We start from the raw sequence: 26,750 nt of genomic DNA, 5'->3' as shown, positions 1-26,750 counted from the left end.
AAAACGTCTTTTGCACAGAGCTTTTGACAGAAATGGCAAATTTTTCTGTTTTGCTGCTCTGAGGGCTCAGGCAAGGAAATATCTTTCTGCTGTTCATTTCAATTCTGCTTTCATTCCCAGAACTCATGCCTCTGGGCAAAATATGCCCTTTTCCTTAATGGATGTAGGAAAATTTGGATTTGGCTAGTTAAAACTCTTCCTGGAAATGTAACCGTGTAACTGTCGTGTTGAATTCTGATGGGAAACACACCTTTTTTCCTTTGTTTCCCCACTCCTCCCCAGTGCTAGCTCACCTGCTCCGCTCCTCAGCAGCTCGGCTCCAGAGCTGATCAGAAGCTGGAAGCTCAGGCCTCTGGATGCCTGTTTGCCTGCTAGCCTGGCTTTCGTGGCTCTAGGCGCGTTGCCAAGGCCGGCAGCTTTGAAGCTGAGGCTCCCAGACTCCGTGAGCTTTCTGGCTCTTAGCCTGTCTTGCTTGTCAGGGCTCCAGGTACCTCGGGGTGGCTCGTAAACACTTGGGACAGTTGAAATGAAATGTCACTTGGCCTTGCTAAGCTGAGCTCTTGAATTCGTAATCCAGAAATTTAGAGTCTTAGTTTTTTCCTTCTGTTTCAGAATGAAAATGGTTTTCAAGCTGGATCATCACCAAATGGGAAGGTGACTTTCCAGTTAATCTACAATTTCTGTCTGAGGGGGAGGAGAAGCAGCTGTGTGTGATTTTGCTTAGGGTGTGGGTTTTGAGTTCTTGTTTTCACTTCTCCAGCATTACTATCCCAACACAATATCTGTCTTACTGATGTTAAGTATTGTTTTAAAGATAATGAAAATTCCTGTAAAATACAAAATTCTTTGAGTTAAGTTCGTAAGAACTTTTCTACACCTTTGTGTTGTGGATAGTTGTCACAACGTATGTGTAATTAACAGTTGGACTCGATGGTCTTTAAGGTCTTTTCCAACCTAAAGGATTCTATGAACAGAACAGGTCCAGTGAAGTGGCGTGGACTGGGAAAGTACAGGAGCTGAGCTGGGATCCTGCCTGTTCTAATCCTGGCTCTGACAAAGGATCCCTTGATCTCCTCTGTTTAGTTTTCATGTATAGCAAAAGGGAAGAGGGTCGCTTTCGATGTAAACATGCGGTGAAAAGGGAGACAGTGTGTGCTAGATCCCCTCCTGCCCGCTCTGCCTTAGCACTGGCAGGACACGTGTAGAGAAGCTGATTGTCGGTCTTGAGCTCGATAGGAAAGTTGTCTGTTCTCTGCTGCATGAAGAACTTCCTGCAGTTGAGTGAGCAAGGACTCATGCCCTGCTTGCTTCATGGACAGTCTTAGTCTTAGACAGTTTATCCTACAGGTGATCTTCAAAAATGCGGGTGACGTACGGTTTCCAACAATTCTATGATAAATTGAAGCACCTTGCGACATTCAGGTCTCCCCCTCCTAACTCTTTCCTCTGAAACAAAAAATCCAATGCCTGTGTTTCAAGACATAATTACTTGCACCATGGTGGTTTTATTTGTGTTTGTAGTTGCAGATAAAACTGTCTGGTGGGCCTTTTCACCTGGCAGACTAATGGAGGAAGAAGGTTACACGGAGACCCTTTAAAATCTTTCTAAGGGGCCAAATCCACTCCTCCTTCCTTGAGATTTTGGCGAGACTGAGAACTAAAATCAGATCTAATAATGTGCAATTCATCTGATAGCTTTTTGTCTAGTTAAAGCAACTTAAGAAATATTTCCATGTTGTGGTAAACTTATAACTAAACCCTTATTTACAGTTGATCAGCTTCAGTGATAGTTAAGGATTTATAAAGCAGTAGTGTTATGAAAAATATTTTTCAAAGGCCATAAGGGAGAAAAGAAGAGTAAGAGCATTTTCTACTTTAAGTGAAACTCCTCTGTACTAGTCATTACAGCGTGTCTGAAATGTGGAGAAAATGAAGAGTTTTTCTTCTTGTTTTGTTTTTTTTTTGGTTGTTTTTTTTTTTTTTTTTTCATCCTTTTCAAGCAAGGATGGTTATAAATACCCTTGATCCCGGTCCCATTTCGGGTGGGCCCGCGTGGCCGTGAGTGTTGCCATATCCGTTAAATCTGTTGACTACGCTGTTGCATAACACAGTCAGCGTGGTGTGCGTGCTTTGCTGCGCAGGCAAATTGTCTGATGAAGACAAAGTTTTAACATTACTTTTACTAACCCGTCTTAACACAGACTGAGAAATAGGTAATGAAAATAGAATGGAATTGAAAGCAACTGCAGGGCAGAGGCATAAACTTGATAATGTACGCTGGGATGTGGCAGGCGGGGGATATGGCAAAATTATTCTGTAAACGTGCGCATGGCGGCTGAGGAAAAGGAAAGCGCAGAGCCGCAGCGACAGCTACAAGTCTGTAGGTTAGTCTCAGACATCTGCTTGAAGAGCTTACACTTTGATGAAATATTTTAGGATTGTAGGGTGTATTGCTAATAAAGCAGTAAGGCTTCATAAATGTCATTTTGTGAGATGAAATAAAGCTTCTGAAAGATGCCTAACTGCTTTCTTTGTTTTTGTTTTTGTTTTTTTTTGCTGTCAGAATAAATGACACAATTGTCAGATGGAGGTCTGCTTACTTGACAGTAGGTTGGATTACCCGTCCTGCTCTGTCCCCTGCTTTTTTAGCTGTAGTTTTAAAAGAAGAATGGGTTTTTTTTGTGACCATAGTAAGCATTTTGGGTAGTTTTTCCACTTAAGTTGTCTCCTCTAAATAACAAACCAACAGTATCAACGATTTTGTTTTAAATTACTATTATATTCTTCCCATCCTGTGCCTATATACTGTTCCAGCATCTTTTTTGAGCTGTCTGGTTTTAAGTTTTTCTTACCAATTTCACGGGGGATGTATACCTACTCTTGGACTTCTTGTTTTTGGTTTTTTTTTTTGAAAATCTTAGTGTTTTTTGCAATTCTGCTGATTGAAGTTGATATCAAAGAACGTGTTAGGTTGGAGCAGGCTGTGTTTCAGTTATGGCTGTGATACTGAAATATCTGGGTTATGATATGAAGCTCATGCATATTCTTTTTCACTTAAATGGTTTCACTGCTACATTTGATTTAAACAGTTTTTCTTTTGAACTTTTCTGTATATGGAAAATAGTAGTTGCTTCTCAAGCTTTACTTGTGAAGTCTTTTATAATTTACTGGAAAATACTGACTTCCTTTCCATTCAATCAGATGTTTTCTCTCCCAGACTTGCTGTAGTTGGATAAAATCATGCATTCTAGCATGCTTTGTTTCAAAATATCTGTGTCACTTCCCAGAAACTTAATAAATCTCAAAAAAGGAAAGTCATCTTTTAGTATCATTCTTTCCTTGTGATTTGGAAACGGAGGCTGTTGGACAAATCCTTTTAAATCTTGGATACCTAATGTAGGGATAAACATTTAAGAATCACATCCAAAAAAGACTAAAAACTAAAAAATTAAATAAGTTTCTGAAAGGGCAGTCTGTCTTTTCTTTCTAAGGATTTGTGTGATTGTCCTTTCCTTCCCAGTCTTGAGGTTGTTCTTGCAGAGTTTGTGTGTGTGTAAGCCCTGCCAGAAAAAAAAGGACTTACTAACTTGTGACAGTTATTAACATTTTAAAGTAATTTGTTTTCTGGATTAGAAGAATAAAAATAGTGATTGTTCAGTGTGTAGTCTTTGGACTCTTAACTGTGTAAATATTAGGATTGGCTTAGTTTCAGAACTGAAGTGCGGAAATAAAATGAAATAATACTTGTAAGAGTCTTTTGAATAAAAATGAAGCTTTTCTAGAATGTTACTTTGAACTTGTCAGTGTTTCATATGGAAGTCTCCTAGGGCTGTCTCTAAAAGCATTTTGGCTTTTACCTGTGCGGCACTTCTCATGGGCAGGCCTTCCTATCTGGTACTGCTTTCTTTTTCCATATTGTAAAAAAAAAAAAAAAAAAATCGACATCTCAACAACCTGTTAAAATTATTTTGCAGTGTTCTCAGTTCTTACTTGACTGTTTTCTTTCAAATGGACAGAGCTCATTTCATATGTTAAACCAGATGTGGGTGTGATTATATGTTGAAATCTTAAATCAAGACTTGGCCTAACATTTATGCTGACTTCAGTTTAGTGTTTTCTGTGGAACAGAGTGCTTCTGTGGAGATGAACCTTTTTTGGGGTAACAAAGTGAAATATAAATGCTCAAATTTTGCTGCTGAGTGTAAGCGTGAATAGTAAAGCTACTGTGTGGAACCTGCTCCAAAGAACATCTGCCTGCAGCCTGGGCTGTGTAAGGGGCGAGATCTCAAGCAAGTCATTGCGAGACAGGTGAATGGGGGGTGACTTTACTGTCAGGCAGGTGCTGTGCTGTTCCTGACTGCATGGATGCTTGTACATCATGGAGCTGACTTGCTAGACATGTTGGCTTATGTCCTGGTAGTTGTGTACCCACACTCACAACCTTTATCAACTTGTTAGCAAAAGGTGCTGTACTTCCAGATTGCAGCCCAGGAGTGCTGCTCCTGCTCTTACACATAGTGTTCAAACACTTTCGTGTCTCACACCTCTCGTTATTCCATGTTCTCTTTACACTCTTTTTCTCATGACACTGTTAATTGTTTTGCCTTTATTTTCCTGGAATTGTTCTTCATAATGCTGCCAAAAGTGACTTACCTAGCTCCTTTCAACCCCTTGTGAAAGTAACATTTCAGAAATCTTGCTCCTCAAACCCAGCAGTGAATCTACATTTACACATGTGTTTAAAATGCAGCCCTATTCAAACTATTTCTCTTCAGTTCAGTGCCTCAACTGGATTGTTAGGGGTGAGAACTATCTCTGTTCTCTGTTCCATATAGCCCAGACCCACATGTGGACTTCAAATGAAGAAATGACTTTGATTTCCTGGACCGGATAGTTTTGATATGAAGTATACCCTGTGTTGTTAGTTACTGAGGGCTTTGTTTTGAGTGAGTGCAATGAAGCTACCGTGGTGTGACAAGCCAGCAGAGTAGTCCTGCGAATTCATCTCTGAAGGGAAGGTGTTAACCCTTCTACCGTTGCTGCTGTTGGAACTGGGCCATGTGTGGGTAGTTCAGAAATCCTCCCTGAAAAGAGAGAGATTAAAACTCTTCTGTGTCTGTGAAGGTGCACAGACTGGCTTATGCAAGAGGGTGCAGCTGGGAAGCTCAGGAGGAAAATCAGGGAGTATTGGGGAATGCTAATTTATATGCCTCTTATTCGTCCCTGTGTTGATTCTTATCTGGAAAAAGAATATTATTGTGCCTGCTAGAGAGGGAACTGTAATACAGATCCAAAAAAGTTACCTGGGAGCAGAGAGAATTGCATCAGCTTTTAGGGCAAGGAAGCTGCTGTTGTCACCTAAGGCTTGTAAAATGAAAACATCTGTTGGGAAGGAGTATGAAGGTTGTTCAGTAGGGCCTGTGGTGATAGGACGAGGGGTAATGGTTTTAAAATAGAGGGAGGTAGATTTAGATTGGATATTAGGAAAAAATTTTACACACTGAGGGTGGTGGAACACTGGCCCAGGTTGCCCAGAGAGGTGGTGGATGCCCCATGCCTGGAAATGTTCAAGGCCAGGTTGGATGAGGCTCTGAGCAACCTGATCTGGTTGGAGATGTCCCTGCTCCTTGCAGGGGGATTGGACTGGATGGCCTTTGAAGGTCCCTTCCAACCCTAATGATTCTATGATTCTGTGATTCTGTTCTAAAAACTACTAATCTTGGCTGAAGCTCGTTCTGCATGTAAAGATACAGTGGTAGTTGTTGATTCGGGACTCCCACAAAGTTGTATAACTTCTTAATCTGAGCTAACTGCTGAACTACTCTTTTAAAAATTATTATTATTGTTAGATTGTCGTGCTAGAACTCTCAGGAGTTTGTTTTTTTTCTCTGTGACTTGGAGCCCTAAGAAATATCCAAGCACTGATTTCGCAGGTTTTCTGATTTTATTTTAATTTCTGTAAATAAAAAGCTACAGACAAGTCTGGGCTTTTGTTTTAGATGAGGTTGTCTTAGTGGAAGTGAATCGTTCTCGGTTTTTTTGGCCAGCTTATTGGTATGATTTGAAATTGCAGAGCATTCGCTTGCTTCTAATCTTTTAGCTGGCGTTACTAAATGTAGTTTTGTCTTTTTCTTGTAGTGATGAATGTTATAACAATAGAGGACTATAAGAGCACATATTGGCCAAAGTTGGACAGTGCCATAGATCAACTTTTAACCCAGAGTCCTGGTGACTACATCCCTATCTCCTATGAACAAATATACAGGTAAGGAAATCTTTTAAGTGCTATGTTACTTTTTTTTTTTTTCTTTAAAGTGAAATGTTTGTTTTGTCTTGCAGCCTATGTCTATGTCATATTTTGTATTTCTGAGGAGGAAAGGGGGAAGGTTATGTGAAATACAGTGTTGTTTAAATGATTGGAATGAGTGAATAATAGATACATATCTTGACATCCCATGTTAACAGGAATAAATGCTAAAGAATTAAAATGCGTAAGTATTGAAAACATTAACATTGAAGTAAGCTCCACCACAGTTTCTTAGCGTAATGTATTAAAGTCTCACCATCCCTTTCTTCAAAGAGGAAGAAGAAACCGAGATGGTAGGCGTTTGACTTAACATTTCAAAAGGCTTCTTCGTCATGTCTAATAGGAACCAGTCTGGTGCAGTAGAGGTGCAGAAGTAAATAGAAGCAACTGGTGCCAAGGTCCATCCGTATAAACTGTCCCTTGTGTGTTTTGCATCAGGTAGATTTGGCCTGATTTCCCCCTTGCCCGCCATCTCGTTGCGTGCGCAGTTAGACGCTGTCTGAAGGACTGACACAGTGTTCAGTCCTTTATGTCTCTGTTCTTGTCTGGAGAACATTTGATTTGTACCTGACCTGGAACTGCAGTTTGCTGTGAAAGGAATCTAGTCACTCACTAGAACTGCTCTGCAGACTAAGCTAGTGCACAGTAGCGAGGGTGGTAGGGAGTTTGCTTTAAAACCACTCAGCTGCTCCAAACCAAAGTACTAGATACTTCAGAGACCTGGAAGCTGTTTTGGAGATTGGTGACAATGGAGATTTCTGTTCTGTGGGAGAAAGATATCCAATGTGTAGGTAAATAGGGTGGAAACTGGGTAGCTGCTACTGCATTTGCTGGCCAAGATGCTGTTAAAACTATTGGCCCTTGCCAGAAACACGGTCGGTAGCACTGCTGTCTTGATTTTCTTTATGATAGCTAAGAAATAGCATTGGCAATTCAGTCATTGCTCTTTTTAGAGGTTTTCAGCTGTATTGTCTCCTGCCCACTTGCTTTTGGCCACTTTGTCTCTCTACTTTGAAACTTTGGCTTAGGGAACCAGATAGAAGAATGGCAGGCGTTCAGTCTTCCCTCTCAATTCCAGTTAAAAACTTTTAATAAACTTCCTCTTTCCTCTCCAAACTTCTGGAACTGCTGTTATCAGGACTTGGACATCATCATGTGTATAAATAATTGAGATGGTCATTTGAATTAAGAGATGAATTTTGCAGCTTCATGTAAGTAATCAAAATCCTTTCCCCAGCTTGAAATCCCCAGTGTGCAAACAGCCATCAGTAAGAGTTAAGCCAACATCTCTTGACAGTCATCTCTGATAAAGAGCAGGTGTACAAAATTAATATCTAGAGTAGATCTGTACCTAGTTACGATTTTTAGATAACTGGACTTCATCCTTGTCACCTTTTTACTCCTCAAAAATTGTATTTATTGAAGGAATTGTTGGTTTTATGTTTCTCCTAGATGACCCTTGCACATCAGGGTGACACTTGATTCAGTATTGTAATGATAAACAGTTCTGTTGCATGTATTTGACTATTACCAGCACTATTCTGTAGTTTAGTGTTATTGATAAAGCTAGCATTTCAGTTTTATTTTGAAAATTCTGTCTGTGGTTGTAATTACTCTGACACAGCCTCTTCCAACCAGGAGATGGATTTTTTTTTTTTAATTATTTTAGAGTGTTCCTTTGCTTGACTGACCATTTAGACAAGATAGATTGAGAAGGGAAGGAAAACTGATTTTTAATTGAATTTAGTGAGGATGCTTGCTTGGAGTGTTATGGAGAGTCTGTAGCAGAGTTGGGGTTTAGATCCTATCTGCTTCCCTAGGCTAGTTCTTTAGTCTGAAAAATTGGGGTTTTTTTTTTTTTTTTTAAGTGGTTCGAACAGCTACATATCTCTTATATTTTTTTTTTTTACAGTGAAACTGAGCTGAAAATACAGTGGTCTTTTTGATCGTCTTTGTGCTGACTAAAGGAATCCAGGTTTCAATAATGCAAACTCACAATATCTTATTAGATACCCAAACTACTCTATTTGACATAATCAGTGGTAACTGTAGGTGTCTACTCCACAGCAGTGAAAGCTAGGAGATAACTTCAAAGGTGTGTATGCAGATATTTACTATGGATCAGTTTACTCATAAGGTATCGAAGTGTAATTAGTGACTGTTTTCCTCTTTGAGTCCAAAGCCTGCCCCTGCATAGTCACTTCCTATTAAAAAGGTTAAAGATAGTGACAGAGAGATGTGGAGGGAATTTGAGATGAGGAAAATGTGAACAGCTAAGATGTACTTCTGGCAACCGTTACGACTGCGTCCCGAGTACAATGCAATTAGATTGCTGTTCTTCAAGACAGCTTACAGAACTCAGATCTCCTAATGTCCTGCTTGGGTCTTCCTTTTCCTAAGCTGTTTGGTTATCGTAAAGGACTCACAAGCCTGTGACTTCTTTTGGGTAATAGCAAGGCAAGGATGATTCACAGTATCAGCCCAGTCAGGAACTGAAAGCAGGATCTGAAAGTGGGGAAGGAACCTCTAAATAGAAGTGTTCAAATAAAATGTAAACACACTCCGCACACGCATACCAAGGCTGATGTTTGACTAGAGAATGAGTTGCAGAAGTAGGTATAGCAATATTGTAGTAACACTAAGCAGATGTGTACTTTAAAATTCAATTTTGTTGCATTGTTGCAAATGAAGCTGTCAACTTGTGGAAGTGGCTTTATACTGGTTAGTTACGGAGCAAACAAACACATGGCTGTTTGCTGTTGTTACCTAGCTGACTGGTTTGTAAGAGACCACAAAAATCAGTCTGTCTTTTCTTATCAGTGTTTCTCCCTTTCATCCAAATTAAATTGATATTTTTACTGTTCCTACATCATACCGGAATGTCTTCTGCACTTGCTTGTTCCACAATAGGATCTGCTGTTGGTAGGCTTAATGTGAAAGAAACAGGATGACTTTGTTGTTTAAATAATATCAAACTACAGATACTCAATTATTTTGAAAATAGTGTCTTTGTTTTTTTAAGCAATAGCATGGTTTGCCAAATAAGCAGACTTTGCATAGGAATGAATGCTGTCATTTTGGGGCTTTTGTAGTTGTCAAAGGGAATAGATACAAACTTCTAAAAGTTACTGATAACTCACTTGGAAAACCTTCCTCCGGAAGACTCAGAGAATGGCAATTATTGAATGACAGTGCTATCTTGGCTCCTGAAGGCTTGGAGTTGGTGCCTAACCTCTCACTTACATTAGAAAATTCTGATAGCCTGTAGTCTACGGTTGTTGTAATCCCATTTTTGCACTTTGGTTGTCGTTCTTCTCAGTAGAGAATTGTAATGTCATAATTCCCCTACAGAGTCACGGTGTTGTTCTACCATAGCTTTAGGCTTTTGGTGCTATTAAAAACCAGCAGAATTTAAGTCTGGGATCTGGACCTTGCTAGTTTGTTTGTGTGTGTCCTAAGGAGCAGTCTCTGGCTTAAATTACTCTCTGTCACAGCGCTCCATACGGAGGGTTGGAGGGAGAGGGGAGCAAACCAGAGGTGTGGGGAGGAGATCTGGCTTGCCCGGGATTCCAGGTGAAATCTTCCTTGTGCTTCTTGATTTTTGGCAGCTAGCTTTCAAAATGCTGACTTCAAAGAATGAAAGCTCTCAGGAGAAGTAAAAGCTGCTCGGTACAGATAATGTTGGTGTTAGTCCCGATGATGATGACTGCTTAATGTACCTGCTTGCTGAAAGTGATATATGTTATTTGTTTTATGACTGTGGTAAATATGTTTTTAACACATAGCCTTATTTGGCAGATATGTTATGTTGCAGTATGAGAGCAGTAAAATGTTCTTAAAAACCAGAGGTAACACTGGAGACCAGAGTTAACACATCCAAGCCATGGAATGTAGAATTGAAGTTTTGTTACTCTTTCTTTGTGTCTTTGTTTATTGTGAAAATGTAGGGTTTTCTTAGAATTTAAGTAGCAAGGGATTGAGTAATATGCTTGAGTCTGTAACTTTAGAACTTTTACCATTTCTTTCTAAAATATCAGCACAGTTTTGATGCGTGTCAGTGTTACCCTTCTTTTTAAAGAAGGGCTAAAAGGATTTTACCTTAGAATATGCATATAATCATTAAACCTGCTAATTTTAAAGGAGACTTCGTTCACATAGGAGAGACAAGAGCCAGAATTCTGCTGTTGACAGAATTATCCTGGCTGTTCTGAAGTGCACTGTTAAGAGAACTTGTAAGTTAAAGTGAGGTCAGGTAGGGGGAACGGGACGGACACACTCAGACCTCCAGGGGAGACTTAAAAGTCTGCTGGAGCTCTTTCCAAGCTTAGGACTGTGTTTAAAAGTTTAGCAATCATTCAGTTAACTCTATTATTCTCTGAATTGAGACTTGAACAAAATATTTTGAAGTCTGTTACCCTTCATTGCAAACTGTTGTAAGTTCATTGTTTGTTCCTATATTTGTTTCTGCAGTTGTGTGTATAAGTGTGTATGCCAGCAGCATTCGGAACAGATGTATAGTGACCTAATAAAAAAGATAACTAACCACTTAGAGAGAGTCTCAAAGGAGCTGCAGGTAAGAAGCTGCACAATCTAATTCTCTCTTTCCTGGGATCTGTGATTATATCGGAGCAGCATGTAGATGGCCCGTGGAGGGGATTGGCATTAAGACTGATTTACACTAGCTTACTAAATTGTAGACTACTTCACTTGCTAATTGGCAGTCAGATGGAATACCAACTACTAGATCCAATTGTATGGCACTGATTAGCCTTAGAGATCTGAACCACGTGGAGAGCAGTGGCTAAACTTGAATATGTAATACAGCATCAAAGATTAGAGAGTGGGAAATCTACAGTGTAATCTTGGATGTAAATGCTTCAGTCAAACATGATCTGAGCGCATGACATGGATGTCTGCCATTGCTGTGTTGATCTATGTAAAGGATTTATGGTCCTCATGCATCACAAGCAGCACAAAAGGGAAGATGTAAAGGAAAAAAATTGAAGTGAAAAATATGAATTGTGAAGTATAAATTAGGAATTATTGCATATGAAAGTTTTGTGCTACAGTTTATTCTGCATTTTTCTTGCCTATCTCTAGATGTCAGTGGTTTACAGCATTCCTAATACAGTTTGTATATCCCTATTCTTCTCTGCATCTTATTTGTACATCCATGTTTGTTTTCACGTGTGTTCCTTGTAGAAAAGTCCTTTTAGGCTAGAATCTCCAGGCATGTTCTTGAAATTGTCATTGCTGTAGCAGCAATGCTGTTTTATTTCCCTGCAGCTTTTGTCACTTCAGTAACTGATGTTTGAATTGTGTGCTGACTTGCAGCGCGTCAAGTAGAGATGCCAAATACAAAAGAATCCTAAACTACTGCAGCTCCTTCAGTGCTTCTAATAATTGATAACTAAATTCTGTCAGTCAAAAGCAGTCTTACTACTTTTAACTGCATCAGGCGCTTCTGGGTAAGCGTGCATTCCCATCAAAATATATAACACTGATCGCTCTATCCTTCTCATTTCACTCTTTTCCTCTTGTTGCTTTCCTTATAAAGAAAAATTACCACCCTGCATTTAATGGGCACAGTCTTTGGGACAATCTTTGACTATGGGATATCTAGGTCATCTTGAGCTTTGTTCTTTGCTTTTCTCATTTGCAATTTCTTTATTCCTGATGGAATGACAGCCTCACTGTTCTGTAAAAATTAGTTAGAGTAGATGGACATGGTGTTTAAAAGAAAGCCTTCCCTTGGTTCTGCTGAGCTGGTGCAGCCTGTGCATTTTCCTTCTGCTTGTGAGAACTGTGAATCATTGCAGCTGTACAGGTTTGGCCAGTTCTTCTGATACAGCCCATGGTAGTGTACTGCATTACTTTGCTTTGAATTTGGGAATACTCCAGATTCTTTAGTCTGTGGTAGTCCTTGATTTTTTTCCTCTAAAGTTCCAAAACTGACTGAGGCAGCTGCTTTTAAAGTTTGCTTTAGCATGTATGTGCATTATGTGCTTCTGCCTAAAAACAAGGCTGCCTTGTGAACATCAGCTGTTGAAAGAACAATTGAGACAACTATTTAATGCAATCTTTGTCTTGCAAAAGTTTTCTTACGTAGGTTAGACACACCTTGTGGCAAGAGGACTGTAATGTAAGATCATACCAACTTTGAGTGTGTTATGTGAGTTTTGTCTGATGTGAACATGACTTTAGTTTTGGATGGTAAATCCATATTTTTGAGATACTTGAAGTAAAACTCATGTGCTTTAGAAAACTGTCCTGTAAAGAAACTGTTTTAGCTGTGGATAGTGAAATTTATGCTTAAGAAATTACTTTACTGCAATATATTTTATTATCCTGATGCTTCTTTGATATTAATACATTTTGGTGACACTCAGTCACTTGAGTTTTATGTTGAAAATGCTGTGCTTGATCTTTACCCTCACAACAACAACAAACTACTTTGGTAATTTTGGTCACTTCAAAGTTTTTAGTTCACACAGGCAAGCAATAAAAAAACCCCTATATATGTGAATACTTTTAATGCACCATATGTGGTGCTTTGCTTTCTCTGACATAAACCCATTCCACCTGCCAACAATATTTAATCTAATTGCAGAGTTCTATTTAATTGGCAAGGGGTGGCTCAATGCAAGATTTTTTTTTATTTTTTTGTTTACATGCAGAGATGCAAATGTAGCCCCATATAAGCAGGAATGTTGGTTGGTGTGAGAAAGCAGATGATCATGAGAAGTGAAACGTCAGGCAAATGCAGTGTCTTATTCCGGACAAGCCAAGCAGCTTCTTTGCATAGAAGCACAACAGTTTAATGACAAGTGGATTGCAGAATGTCTGCATGTAACCGACATGCCAGAGCAAGCTGTTTCCTACAAGAACCACCAGCAAAAGCAGTAAAACTGTCAGATAGCAAATAGTAAAAGTGGGAGCATCTCAGAGCATCTCAAATCCAGCATGATTCTAGCCTTACTGGGGTTTGTCATCTTTCTGCATGGCATTCACTGCAGAAACTCCTCCCCAGCCCAATGTGCTTAGCCCTCAGCTTGCCTGACCAGCTGGACTCAGCTGAAGTCAGCGGAGCGGCTGGGTGTCTCGGATGCTGCTGCTGGGGCTCTGTGTCCACCCAGGGGCATGCACACACTCCCTGGTCATCCCTTGCGTGACTTCTGCTCTTCCAGACTGCAAGACACCTTGTGTAGCTTTGCCACATGCATTCCTGAATCTGCTTCACAGATTCTCACCTCAAAAAAATTAGTTTTTGGTGGTGGCAGAGGCATTATGAAAATATGGGTGGGCTGATGTATTCTCTGCATGTTAGACATTAGATGAAGAGCAGTGAACATCCAGCTTCTCCGCATTAGTAAGGCTGAGTTTTGCCATGTGGAGCTTGCAGTAATTGAGAAGTAAATTTCCCTAATTCTTGAGTTGGTCAGAATTTTGTATTTTGTGTGCTTTTTTTTTTTTTTTTTTAAATGAGTGGTTGCAGAAAACACAAATGAACATGTTTCCTGTTGTCTTGAGGTCTGTGAAGCCTGTAGTATACAGATAATTTTTCCAAGATGCTTTATTTGGAAACATTTTATTGGTAATAGACATAGCCCATTGTGTTGTGGTTAAAAATAATGACAACTGGTTTTGTGGGTAAGTGCTGATTCATTCAGATGTACGAGGTAGGGTGGATATACAGGCATATGCTTTCAAATTAAATACATTTCTTTTTAAAATGGATAAAACTGTATTTGCATTAGGCACTAGTGTTTCTGGCTTAACTTATGTTTATGCACTCTGATAAAGTCATTTAAAATGAAGTAATCTGCCCATTATGTAGCTCTTCAGCAGAAGGCACTGGAAAGTACTTTAAGCACTGCCAGTCAAAATGCACCGAGGCGTTGAGCTTGCACATGATGAAAGTAGCTTTTTTGTGCAAGTGCAGTGGAATATTTTCATTTTAGGTAGAACAATCTCAGTAATTCCTTTGAGGTATGACCGAAAGCTGAAAAGCAGTTCTTTGTCATGCTGCACCCTCTTTGTATTTAGAGAAAAGAGAACAGGGATCTCTTGTTTTCTGTTTGTGTGTTTGTTGTTTGTGGGTTTTTTTTTTTTGTTGTTGAATTCAACAGTTGAATTCACTAACTGTATGTAATTTTTATGTTAATTGAAGTTCATAAGTGAGAATCAGTCTTTCTCCGAGTAAATTAACATTGGTTTGCTTGCGTTGTTTCTATTTTAAGTCAAACAGAAGCGGTAGAGCTCAACCACCAGAATTTCTTGCTTAAATTCCATCTGTCTAAAAGCATTGGATTAATTTGGAGCCAACTACTTTAGCATGCTTTGGCTCTTGAACACTCCAGAGGGCTTGGGGTTTTTCTCTTTTATGTCTTGAGATATGTACGAATGTGTATGTGTGTGGTGGTTTGGTTTTTTTTCTTTGTCATGAACATCAAATTTATTTTTTTTTATAATGAACATGACTAAAGTGAGCGGTCACTGGTGTTGGTAGATAATTTGTGTGGCTGCTGTGTGGCCCCCAGGACCTGCAGATTTAGGGTCTGTGCAACGCCAGAAAGCTTTCCTGCCTCATATTAATCCTTACAACTAACTTCTCAGCCTGCTGTCTTGTCAGCTCTCGAACCAGTCGATGCAGTGTATGAAAATATCTTCTCATCTGTTGTTTCCTTGGAAAAATATGCTTGAAGTCAGGTTACTGTAAAAGCCATTCCGCTATTTTGAGGACTTCTGACTCTCTGGGAACTGAGTGCCTTGTGTCACATCCCTGGCAGTTGCCATCTGTTCTTAAAAATATGTCAGCAATATCTGTTGTGTACAGTCTGTTCCTTCCTTGCCTTTTCCTTTCTTCTTTTCTGTCTCTTGTTTACTTTCCACTTGTCCCCTGTGATTATATGGAGTTTTGCCATCCAGCGGTGAACAGCCTGTCATTTCCTCCCCCAACTCTTTCAGAAACATTAATCTGATAAATACAGATGCCTTACTCCAAACTTCAGATAAGGTTCTGAACTTCCTTATTTGACTTTTAGAAACAGTTGTGTAACTTCCAGTATTTCTTCTCATTACAGGAGTAAAAGCAGGAAGCTTAAGTGGCTTATCACGTTTACCTTGTGAGCTTTGCATGTAGTCAGTGGTATAAAAATGCACCCAAGTAGTGCTTTGAGGGCCTAGTAAAACTGAACTTCTGACTGTGGGCAGATTTATGTACTGGGTACCACCTCATAGCAGTTCTCGATACTTATACTTTAAGATAATTTAGCCCCAGATTGTTTGTATACATATTTTGCTTTCCTTCCAAGATACACTGATTATTACATTGCCTTTATATGGTGCTATGTTGTAGTTGAACAGTTATGCCAGTCTGTAAAATAGAAGGCTTGACAACATCATCTGTGGCTGTTTTTTTGTGTAAACTTTGTAAATCGGATTACTATTTAAGTTATGGTTAGACTTTAGTAATGTACTTGGGAGGAGAGGTGATACATGCCATGCGTGTGAAGAAGCCTGTTCTTATTATGCGTTTGGGCGTTGTCTGACTTGCTAGCTAAATGAGAAATAGCGAGCCTTCTTCATGGTTCATCTCTTGTAGCATAGAAATAACATTCAAATTAGCTCTCGTTAATTTGAAATTAGTCGATTCCCTAAAATTATATCCATAGTTGCAGTAGTTTCTCGAAGACTTATGTGGAAAACAAATCTGCCTCCTCTATGTTCTGCCTACAGAAAAGATCAGAAATAGCGGTGGAAAATAGAAATTGAGACTTGCATTTCCTAACTCAGTAATTGTGTTAAATCACTAGTTAAATCACTTCTTAAAGTCCATTTGGGTCAACTGCATAATCTGTTCATATCGACAGTCCATTTTTTAAAAAGGAGACTCAAACTGGCCATTTATCTGGTTCATAATATTTAAAAGGAAAAAAACCCAACCTAACATCCGGTGCCATAGGCATTTATCCATCAGTTTTGCTGGGGGAGCATTGCTTAATTGTGTGTGGAACAAGCCTTTGCTGCTGTGAATCACACAGAATTGAGTCGGATCGAATGAGCAGTATTAGAACTCAGATGGCAGAAACCAAAAGTGTTAGAAATGTGTGCGTCTTCATGTGTGAACATCAACACTTTTGACTTGAGGTAGAAGTAGGGTCACTGTATTCCAGAATTGTCATGAAAAATTATATTGTCGTGAGCGAGCTAACGTGAGAAAAGCATCTTTGCCTGCAGCTTTTTGAAAAGGCTTGTGTTCCTGCCATGATTTTTAGCTCCTTGCCACACTACACTGGGTGCTGCAAAGCCCAATATAATTACAGAAATACATAAGTAAATATGGCACAGATGAATATGTATTTACTGTATGGAAAAGGTTCTGAAGATGTCTTCCTATTAAACACAGTTTTGATGGTCCTTGGATACCATGGCTTTTGTTTTACAAACATGTAGGATGGAAATGGAAACATGGCCTACGTCCGCTATCCAGCTGTAAGAAAATTGTACAGGAGTATGTCACAATGCTGTGCAGCTTTGAGTGCGGACTTGAACAGGAAGACACAATCAATCTTTGGATGAATTGTACTTTGACTTCATATCTGTTTTCTGTAAAAAGCTTTAATAGTACCCCTGTCTAGTGAGGTAGACCTAGGAATCGCATTAATTGTCTGCAAGACAAAGTAAACAAATTAAGTTTTCCTGAGAAAGAACAAAAACTGGTTTAAAAGATTCAGACCATGTGCATGAGTAGCAGGTTAATTTGTGTAGTCATAGCCATTCTCCCTTTTCACTTGGCAGGCGTGGGAGAGGTGCTGCAGCCTGCGTGCTGGCATTCTGGCAGTGAGCATGTTCCCAGGAAAATGGAACTGCCCATTCCACATAGGAATGTAAGCTTTACTGGATACATTGCTGATTGTGCCAGACGACTGTTCATAGAGAAATAAACTTTGTGTTCCTCAAGCAAAGAACTGTTGTCACTGTTTGTTTCTTGTGAGCCGTTTCTGGGTTGTCTTGAGTCAGCAGCGTGTCTTCTGGCTTCATTTGTAAGCTCAGTCAAAGAATGATATTCAAACTGGTTTTCAAACTGAAAGAAACCCCCTGTATCTTTCATGTATGCGGTTTCTTGCCCACAAGTTCATTTAAATACCTAGATATTAGATTTCAAATAAGGGAAGGGTAATTTAGTGTCCTGCGTCTCTCATTGCTTTTGTTTGAAGATGTCTGTCTTACATGTCATCTTTTCTCAAATGTGTTTTCTTGTTGCTTTTCAACTTCTCTTGGTGCTGAGGTTTCCACTGTGGTGTCTAAGAAGATTAAATGATGTCTTTGACATCAGCTTTTAACAGCAGCCGTAGTATTTTCTGCTAAGAAGTAGTCAACTCAAAACGAAGCTGAAGCAAATGCAACTGTATTACAGTTTGAGAAACCTGACCAAACCTTCAGTGCTCCCGTGGACAGTTGCACAATATAGTCACTACTGGAAAACTGTTCTTAACCCTCTAAATGGTAGACAAGAGCAACTGTGGGAGAGAATTTAAACTGTATCCCTGTACAGAGTGTCTTGAAGAAAGAAAACAAATGGAGAACTGAATTGGCAGTTTGGTAGGATTCAGAACGGGGAGTGAAGGAGCGAAGGATCCTCTTCCTTCCTGGAAAGCCTTCAGCTAGCAGTATATTTTTCTTCCTTTGAATGGCTTCTGTAGTATGTCCCTCGGGTACGATAGGAGTGGTTTTTAAAGACTTAATACCAGGGGGTTGTAAGAAGTAAATGTTATGCTTAACTGTGTCCCTCTTTCCCTACTTAAAACAGCTGAGTGTACATGTTTTCTGGACTAGGATCAAGAGTGAAGAGTGTCAGCCTAAGCAGTTTCTTTATTTCTTTGGTAATAGCTATAACTGAATAAACACAGATTTTAAATGCAAGCTCTAATCTAATGATGGCCATTTAATAGAAGAATCTTAGCAACATCTGTTTACTCATGAGTTTGGTGCCACGCACTGCTTTTTAGTTTATAAAATTAATGTGGTTTGTATAAAGCTAGTTCTGCTCCAGTTACTGTCTTATTAATGTGAATGTAGAGATGTGGAGAAAGTTCCTGCGCTCAAACAAGTAATTGATTTCAGTCTAGCAGTTTTGAGCAGCCATACAGTAACACCCTAATGAACTGAAAACAGATGGTTCTGTTTTCCCCACACGGATTGTGATAATTCATAGGTGAGCTATGAAAATACTATTTTTGACTTAGGATTTTTGTTAGTTTACAAGTCAAGCAATAATTGAGGAGAGGTTTTTTTTCTTTGTTTGTTTGGAGGTTTTTGTTTGTTTGTTTGGAGGGTTTTTTTGTTTGTTTGTTTGGAGGGGTTTTTTTTGTTTGTTTGGAGGGTTTTTTTGTTTGGGTTTTTGTTTGTTTGGAAACAAGCAGAGTCAGATAGTATGTGCTTTCCTGTTAGTTTCTTGACTGTTGAGGCTTAGCATGAAACACAGAGGAAAGGTAACATCTCATGCTGATAAAGCAGTTAACACCATGGCATCGCATTCCAGAGATTAAGACCAAGGCCTGATACTTGCCTGACACTGCCGAGTGCTTCCCCTGAAGCTGTCAGGACTTTTCTTAGCTTTTTGTCTTTATCTAGAGCAGTGGTAGTGGCAGTCAATAGGTATCCTTCAATTAAAGGGCTCTAGAGGTTGTTCTCAGGGGACAGCTGGGTGTGCAGTTGTTGTTCCCTCTTAAACGTCTCTCTTAATGTGGCATAGGCTTTGTGAGGTGAGCTAGCAGGCTTTTCATCATCAGTGGAGGAAAAAGACATCAATCCTTAATGTCCCTCGTAAAAAGGGTGGCACACTGACTGTACACCATTGCCTAAGTCTGTTCATGGGGTTAGATCATACGTGGTCCAGAAAACTTCTATCTCTTTTTTTTTTTCTTTCTTTTTCTTTTGTGAAAAGTGCAAACTGTCAGTGAGAGAAGAGTGGTGTCCTGTGTCAGGCTGTGGTCTCCTTTTGTCTGACATGTCCTTTGAAGTAGAATTTTCCTTTTTCTTTAATCTTAGAAGAGGTATACCAAGTCTTTACAATATAATCAGAGAGTATAACCATATTTAAAGTTGAGGTTAAAAAGGAGTGAAGCAGGAATACATACTGCTTAGAAATGCAGTTTCCATTGCATGTTATTTGAGACAAGTTGTATATGTAACTACATATGAAAGGGAGTCCTTGGAGTTTATAGCCACTCTTATACATATATCTTTTGAACTAAAAGTTGTTTGGCCACCCCTGAGAACTGCGTCTGCAATAAGATTAAAAACTTATGATCAAAATGAGGAATAACCATGTATGACCTTTGGCAACAGCGTATGGAACAACATTCTTTATTCCTTTGCCAGTTTCACTTTCCTTTCTGGAATGTCTGCTCTGTATCGAAGTTTGCTGTGAAAATTACACGTGTTCATCAAGCATATTAAGGAGAGAGGCAAAAGAAGGTAGTTTAAAGAATAAAAAACTTTCATAAATTTAGAATACTTCATAGAGCAAAAAAGTCAACATAAATTTTAACTGTTCTCTTAAGACCCTGGGTGAAAGTCCATACAAAAGCTGAAAAATCAGCTTTGTAACGATAAGAGCTCTAAGCTCAAGTAAGGTGGTCAGGGTGCAGCTATCCTTGAGTGTTTCTCACAACACAGATGCTTTGGCTTTAGAAAAAAAAAAAAAAAATTTGAGTTTGTTTTCTTGCAAGGTCACTGTTGCGTTCTCCATCCTCTTCTGGCTTCACGCTGTCAGCAGGGAAAATGGTGCAAGGGAAGAGAAGTTTTGCTTCTCATTAGCAAGGAACGCTTTGTCCTTGGGTGTGTCCAGGTGTGTATATGTGTGTGAACAGCAGAAACTCAGGCAGCCACCCACCACCTCCTCTGCAAAGCCCATAGCAGGGGGAGCTGGGCCAGAGGCAGAGCACTGTGGGTGGGTGGGCTGGGATGGAGAGGGGCATGGTGGAGGAACACGTTACCTCAGCTCCATTCCCCTCCCTGGGTGTATAAATGTGTTCGTGAATGCTCTTAACACAGCTCGCCTGCATCCCTCCAAATAAATATTTATAGAAGAAACAGTGGTTAATGCTTCCCATTTTCCTGGTTCTGTTCTCAGTTTAACTTAGCTTACTTAGAACTTTAACTTAGCTTACTTTACTTAGCTTACTTTAACTTAGCTTAGCAGAACGGATCTTTTTAGCTTCCTTATCTCCTTCTTTGGGAAACCTGGTGGTGTACCCACAATGCCAGCGCTGTCACCATGGGCTCTACAAGGCCTGTCATTAAGTTGGCACATTCGAAGTTTTGCTTGGGGCTACGGGGCAATGCTGTGTGGTGGAGCGCTGCGGCAGTTTTGTGGGCCTGATCTGGAGTGCAGGATGCCAGATTAGCAGCTCTATCCGAAGACATTGCTTCGTAGTCTCTCCACATCAATCCCCTGAATATTTGCCTTGCCTTAGGTGACACAGCAAAATCTGAAACTCGTTTTTTGTGAGAGACAGTGCTCCCTGGAGCTGAAGGACGTGCTGCTGCCAGCTTGGATGCAAAGCAGCAGCTTAATGCCACCCTGCTGTCTTGGAGTGAAAGCCTGCAGGGAGGTCAGAGCACGCACTGCAGCACGCGTTGAGATTTGGTTATGGATTCTAGGTGGGACAGACAGTTCTTTTGAAACGAAGGTTTGGTCTTTAATGAGTGGTTTTTATTTGCATATGCTACGTGCTAGTTTGTTACAGGCGTACTGTGGTTTTTTTTTTTTTTTTTTTTTTTTTATTGAATGCACCTTTTGCTGGGCACTGACGTATAGTCCTAGGCAAAAACCAGTTAGTGAAGAAAACTGCTTTTGCTGGAGGGAATTATAGCAGAAACTCTGGAATGATGTGTGGCTTGCTTTGCGTGGATTTAGTGTATCAAATACTTTGTTGTTTTTTGAGTTTGCTATGAAAGCATAGCCCATGCTGTTCCAGATCTTTCTCTTGTTCAAATTACAACCTGACTTTTATGGTTTCTTGCAGGCCAGCCCTCAAGATCTCTATATTGAAAGATTTAACGTAGCTCTTGGACAGTATATGGGAGCATTGCAGAGCATTGTGCCTCTTTTCATATATATGGTAAGTTTTAGAAAATTATTTTCAAATAAAGTATGTCCTTACCCAAGATGCTGACTGAAAGTGAAAAAAATAAAATGCAGCTGTAATGATTTTTAACTTGTAGAACTGATGATTCATGTGTGGGTTCGCTACCTGCGTAACAGTACTGATCAAGTTGTGGGGGAGAGGAAGGAGAAGCCATCCTTTTAAATGCAGAGTTTTGCAGTTGGTTTCTACCCTAATATTTCTTTTCAAGGAATGAGGGGAATGGTTTTTATTTTGATTGAAAAAAAAAAACAAAACCTTCCCAAATACTTAAGTCATTATTTATATCTTTTTGAACAGAGATAGTTTATTGGTTTCTTATATGTTAGCTTGGTAGCTCGGACAGGCTACAAAGATTATTGTTTCTTGCTTTTAGATTGCACAGATTCAGACAAGACAGAAGTGTCTCTTGGAAATGTTGTTATTTGATCAATTTAGAGTGTTGACTGGATGGAGACAGACTTATGTTCGTAGCACTGTCAGGCATACTTGCAGAGGTGCAGAAACCATTGGCTATAAGTGTTTGTCGTGCTGATTTTGTAATTTATGAAGTCATATCTCTGAAGATGTTCATGATTTGCGTTGTTTTTGCCAAAGTGCCAAGTCTTTTATTGCTTTTTTATGGTAATGCTAACTTAAGCTTGAAATTTGCCCTTCTCCCAGAAACCATCCTTGCACTGGCATAGCTTAGAAACTAAAAGAAGGAAATATTTGTTGCGAAAGAAACCTTTTTTTTTTTAAAGAAAAAAAATATTTAAACTGACTTAGATTAAATAAATCTCAAACTCTTCAAAAATTATCATTGGTAGCTTCCTAGAGTTTGGGAAGTAGTATCTTTTAGAAGAATCTCCTATGTTTCAGTGAATGCACCTGAAACCAGGTAATTTGCTACAGTCCTTCAGTATAGTGTCGCCATATAAATTTGTTGCATTAAAAACTAGTAAGAGACTTTTCTACCGTATTGCATTGAGCTATTTTTATATGCTAGCAATTTTTTCACCTGTGTGTGCTTGACTTGTTTATTACAGGCAGGTATTTAAGCAATCTCATAATTAAATATCCATTTAGAAATGAAGATACACTGTTCAGGTGTGTACTTTTATTGAATGCTCAAATCTCCCTCGGAGGTTCTTCTACCACAGAGGTGAAAAGCTATCCTTAACAATTAAGACTGCAGTAAATAACACTGAAAAAGATGTTCATGACGGACGTATAAACAGACAAGCTTTATCACTGTAAGCTTTGTCGGTGTGACCAGACAAGGTATAATTGCCAAATAGATTTCCTTATCTTTCTTTATACACAGTTGTGATGTGGTATCTTGAAATGAGAAGTGCGCTATCCCATCATGTCTCTTTTTAGAGTTGGATTCAAACTGATATCTGAACATAGTAAAAATGGTTAATGAGTCATAAACAGACCTGTAAAATGAATAGTTAGATAGTAAGTTATTTTTTTTTTAATTTGAGAAGAAAGAAAAGTGAAAGTATTGTATTGTTTTAAAGGAGAAGCACCTTTAAAGCACGACTAGTAATTTGTTCAGGCAGTAAAACTCCATTCCTGCAAACGATTTCTCATTTAAGTGACTTAATTGAAGTTAAACCTGAGAGTTAGTGACTTCTGTGTTAGTTCCTCTTGCTGCCAGACGCAATGCTGATCTGGCTCAGCTATGTAGCTGGTTTTGAAGGCTAATGTAAAATTAAGTCTCATACTGTTTCGCTGAAATAATTTATTCATCAGTGTAGTGCATGATGTGGAAAATATCTCTAGAGAAGTCAGGATGAAAAATGTTTTCCTTTCTTAGTTTTTTTTTTTTCCTGTATGTATTTGGAAGTACTTTTATGTACAGCCACTCTTGCAATTTTACATGGTAGGGTCTAATCAAGTTTTCTCTCATACAGCAGCAGCAGTTTCCTTTATTTAGGCAAGAAAATACAATTAAAAACCAATTGCAAGAGGTGAAAGCCTCATTATTCTACAATATAAATTGCAGTTTTGTGGTTACTTTAATAGATACATCCAATGTATTTGTAAGTGAAGAGGGCTAAGTTGTTGAACTCTGCCTTTTTATGAGAGATGGCAGGTCCTTCCTTTTTCAGTAGTGATGTGATTGCTTTAATCAGGAGTTTCCAAGGCTATTGACTTGCACTAATAAGCTTTGTTCTGAAAGAATAATTATATTGCTGCTTAGGAAAACTTATAATATACATTTAAATATTTAAAAATCTGGGAAGCCAAGGGAAACTTAAATGTTTCTTGTACAACTGGAACATGTTTTTGTCCCTTGGTGGCCAAAAAAGGCATTGCCTTAGGCTTAACCCTGTGTGTTTTTAACATCAACAGCAGTCCTTTTCTTCTTTTTCCTGATAAGTCCCAAGCCATGTTCTTGTGTGTGAATGGCGGGAACACAGGAAGGGTGCTTTCTTAACCTGCTTGTGTGTGATGACTAAGGTGTGTTTCAAGGCTTATCTTGAGTGATGATTCAGATGGCTGACTTTGCTATTGAGGGAGTTTTCTTTTTCCTCCTTTTGCTAGGAGCACTAGTGGTTTTCTTTTTCACATGGTGATGGATTTTTTTCAGTCTTATGCTGCTGCACTGGAATTTTAAAGACAGCTTGGAGGCCCAAAGCACTTTTCTCCCTCAGCTCTGGGGCCCTCAACATAAGGACATGGACCTGCTGGAGCAAGTCCAGAGGAGGGCCATGACAACGATCAGAGGGCTGGAGCACCTCTCATGTGAGGACAGGCTGAGAGAGTTGGGGCTGTTCACCCTGGAGAAGAGGAGGCTCCGGGGAGACCTGATAGCAGCTTTCCAGTACCTCAGGGGTGCCTGCAAGAAAGCTGGAGAGGGACTTTTGACAAGGACATGTTACAATAGGACAAGGGGTTTAAACTGGAACAGGATGGATTTAGATTAGACATGAGGAAGAAATTATTTGTTGTGAGGGTGGTGAGGCACTGGAACAGGTTGCCTGGAGAAGCTGTGGATGCCCCATCCCTGGAAGTGTTCAAGGCCAGATTGGATGGGGCTTTGAGTGACCTGGTCTGGTGGAACTCAGTGATCTTTTAAGGTCCCTTCCATCCTGTGAAAAATCTGTGGGTTTCAGCTCCCTCAAGAGTTCAAATTGAACGGGTAGTCAGCTTAGCACACAGTGCTTTATTCGTAAGTATGATTTCTAGTGAATAGCTGCTTTGTAAACCTTTATGAGGTTATTCTGGATGGTTACAGATTGTACATATCACAGTGTGCTGCACACATGAATGAATAAAAGAATATTTCCATCTCAAGAAAAATTAAAATCAACATTTAGATGATATACTTTTTTTATAATAGGTTCTCAGTTTGTAATTATACTTAGGGATGTAGCTCAAAATCTGTTATTTTGTGGCATGGAATGAGTCTGACATTTCTGAGCACTGGGTTTTTAGGATAGTTAGGAATTTTTTCATTACCTCTAAAATATTACTGTTCTTACTGGGTGATATTGCATTTTGTTCCTTATCAACTAGAGGACATGTGTGTTTGTATACACAAATACATGTCAGTATATATATGTGCATGAGATGATAAGCGCTCTTATATACAGCTTTTTCTCTTTCAAGTACTTGTTGCTCTCAATAATATTAACACAATTGTGTTTTTTAATGTTTGCAATATTCTTTATGATATGATGGTTTGTAGAAGAAATGCTTAAATGATATCTGACTTTCTCAGATATCTCTCTCTGCTTACCTTTTACCGGTCTGTTAGACCTTTGGGTGACTTGACACAATTTTTCAAGAAGTATTAGTACAGCCTAGGTAGTGACATATTATACAGAAAATCTTCCTGTTTTTCCGCTGACAAGAAGGTGACAGGTCATCTACTATCTCCTTCCAGCACTGCGGATTGGAAGTGCTTATGTTAGATGATTTTTCGTTCTCTATTTAAATTCGTGCAAGTGTAATGTCTTTTCGGAAAGGTGTTTTCAAGTGAGCAAATGTGAAGAGTATTTTAGTTGTTCTGTGTATATGTACTCTGTTGTAACTACTCGGGGGTGTTTTGTTGCTTTTCTAGTTATGAAACTTAAGGTATAGGCTTTCCAACACTTGACCAAAAGGAAGCATCACAGTTTGCACATGTTGTTGCCAGCTGCTTTTAATGTAAGAAGGTCTTGAGGCTGGGAAAGGAACAGAGTAACTTGTTGCCTTAGTTGGGTACCTCTAATTTGTCAACTCATAAGAATCCGTAGTTGGACATTGTCGGGTTTGATTCAGGTCAGTGGACTTGTGCTGTCATTCTTGTTTGTTGTTCCAGTGAGTACATGGGAGCATGTGGTGAGGAAGCTCAAGGTGGAAATGTTTAGGAATTTGGAACTGATGAAAGACCAAAGTATGGTGTGTAGCTTAACGCTTCCTAGAAGATGTGTCTCTTCAGTTGCTGTGAGCTTCTGTTGCAATGGCAATTCATCATTGACCAAAAATATTGCAGATGAAGTTAGTCTTGCGACACAGGTTATTCTGTCTGCAGAGTCTTTCCCTCAGCCTCTGTTCAAAGAGCAGGCCCAGCTGAGGGAAAAGCAACTGAGAAATAACCCTTGATAAAAGCCGTGCAGGTAGGGTAGCTTCAGGGAGGGAACTGGCAGTAGGAAGTTACTAAATTAAAAAAAAAAAAAAATCCTTTTAAGGTTGTTCATCCCTGCAGCAAACCTAAACTTCAGTATGGGCATGTATTCAACCCTTGGGTTGCCTTTGTTCTAACAGGTTCAGTTTTCATTAAAGGTAAATAGCTGCTGCTGAATGCTTACCTTGAACATTTAAGTGGTTTCTGCATGGACAGCTTATTATGGGATGTGCATAGTTTTGGTAATGGCCAAGAGAATGGGTTCCACAAAAAACAGGTAAAGATTGCCCCAATAGTGTTATGAGGGATTTTTCCTATTATGTGACATGCTTTAGCGAATAGGAGAACAACTTGATTTAAAGTGTGGAAAAACCTTTCTCCCTGAAGACTTCTCTTCCTGTAGTAAATCTCTCAGATAAGTGTTCCAGTACATTATTTTTGATTAAGTTGGTTTTCTATTACAGTATCTGTTTAACTCTTTTACACAAGTTGCCCAGATGAATTTGATTGTTCTACTTCGTGTTAGTGTTGTAAGGATAGGAAATTTATCTGGAAACAATTTTTTTTTTCCCCAGTATTTAAAACCCACATATGAATAAAATACAGACAAGAACTCTTACTATTAATTGCAGACTGGGAACTGGGGGATAACACCAAATAGTGGAATAGGTGTGGAGGCCCTGAA

At 39.3% G+C, this 26,750-nt stretch overlaps 1 protein-coding gene across 2 annotated transcripts in view; it reads left to right on the top strand.

Moving 5' to 3' along the window:
- Positions 1-26,750, top strand: part of CACUL1 (CDK2 associated cullin domain 1) — a 50,361-nt gene that overhangs the window by 997 nt on the left and 22,614 nt on the right. The window contains exons 2-5 of one of the 2 annotated variants that reach the window (XM_086752366.1): positions 6,139-6,265; positions 10,778-10,880; positions 20,791-20,928; positions 21,343-21,438. In XM_086752366.1, the coding sequence (XP_086608492.1) occupies positions 6,139-6,265; positions 10,778-10,880; positions 20,791-20,928; positions 21,343-21,438 (464 nt within the window). The remainder of the gene's footprint in view (positions 1-6,138; positions 6,266-10,777; positions 10,881-20,790; positions 20,929-21,342; positions 21,439-26,750) is intronic. The other variant, XM_086752367.1, reaches the window with a different exon arrangement.

Source organism: Chlamydotis macqueenii, chromosome 7, assembly GCF_036417535.1.
Source record: "Chlamydotis macqueenii isolate bChlMac1 chromosome 7, bChlMac1.mat, whole genome shotgun sequence".
Classification (NCBI taxonomy): domain Eukaryota; kingdom Metazoa; phylum Chordata; class Aves; order Otidiformes; family Otididae; genus Chlamydotis; species Chlamydotis macqueenii.
This window is presented reverse-complemented; position numbering and strand designations above follow the sequence as displayed.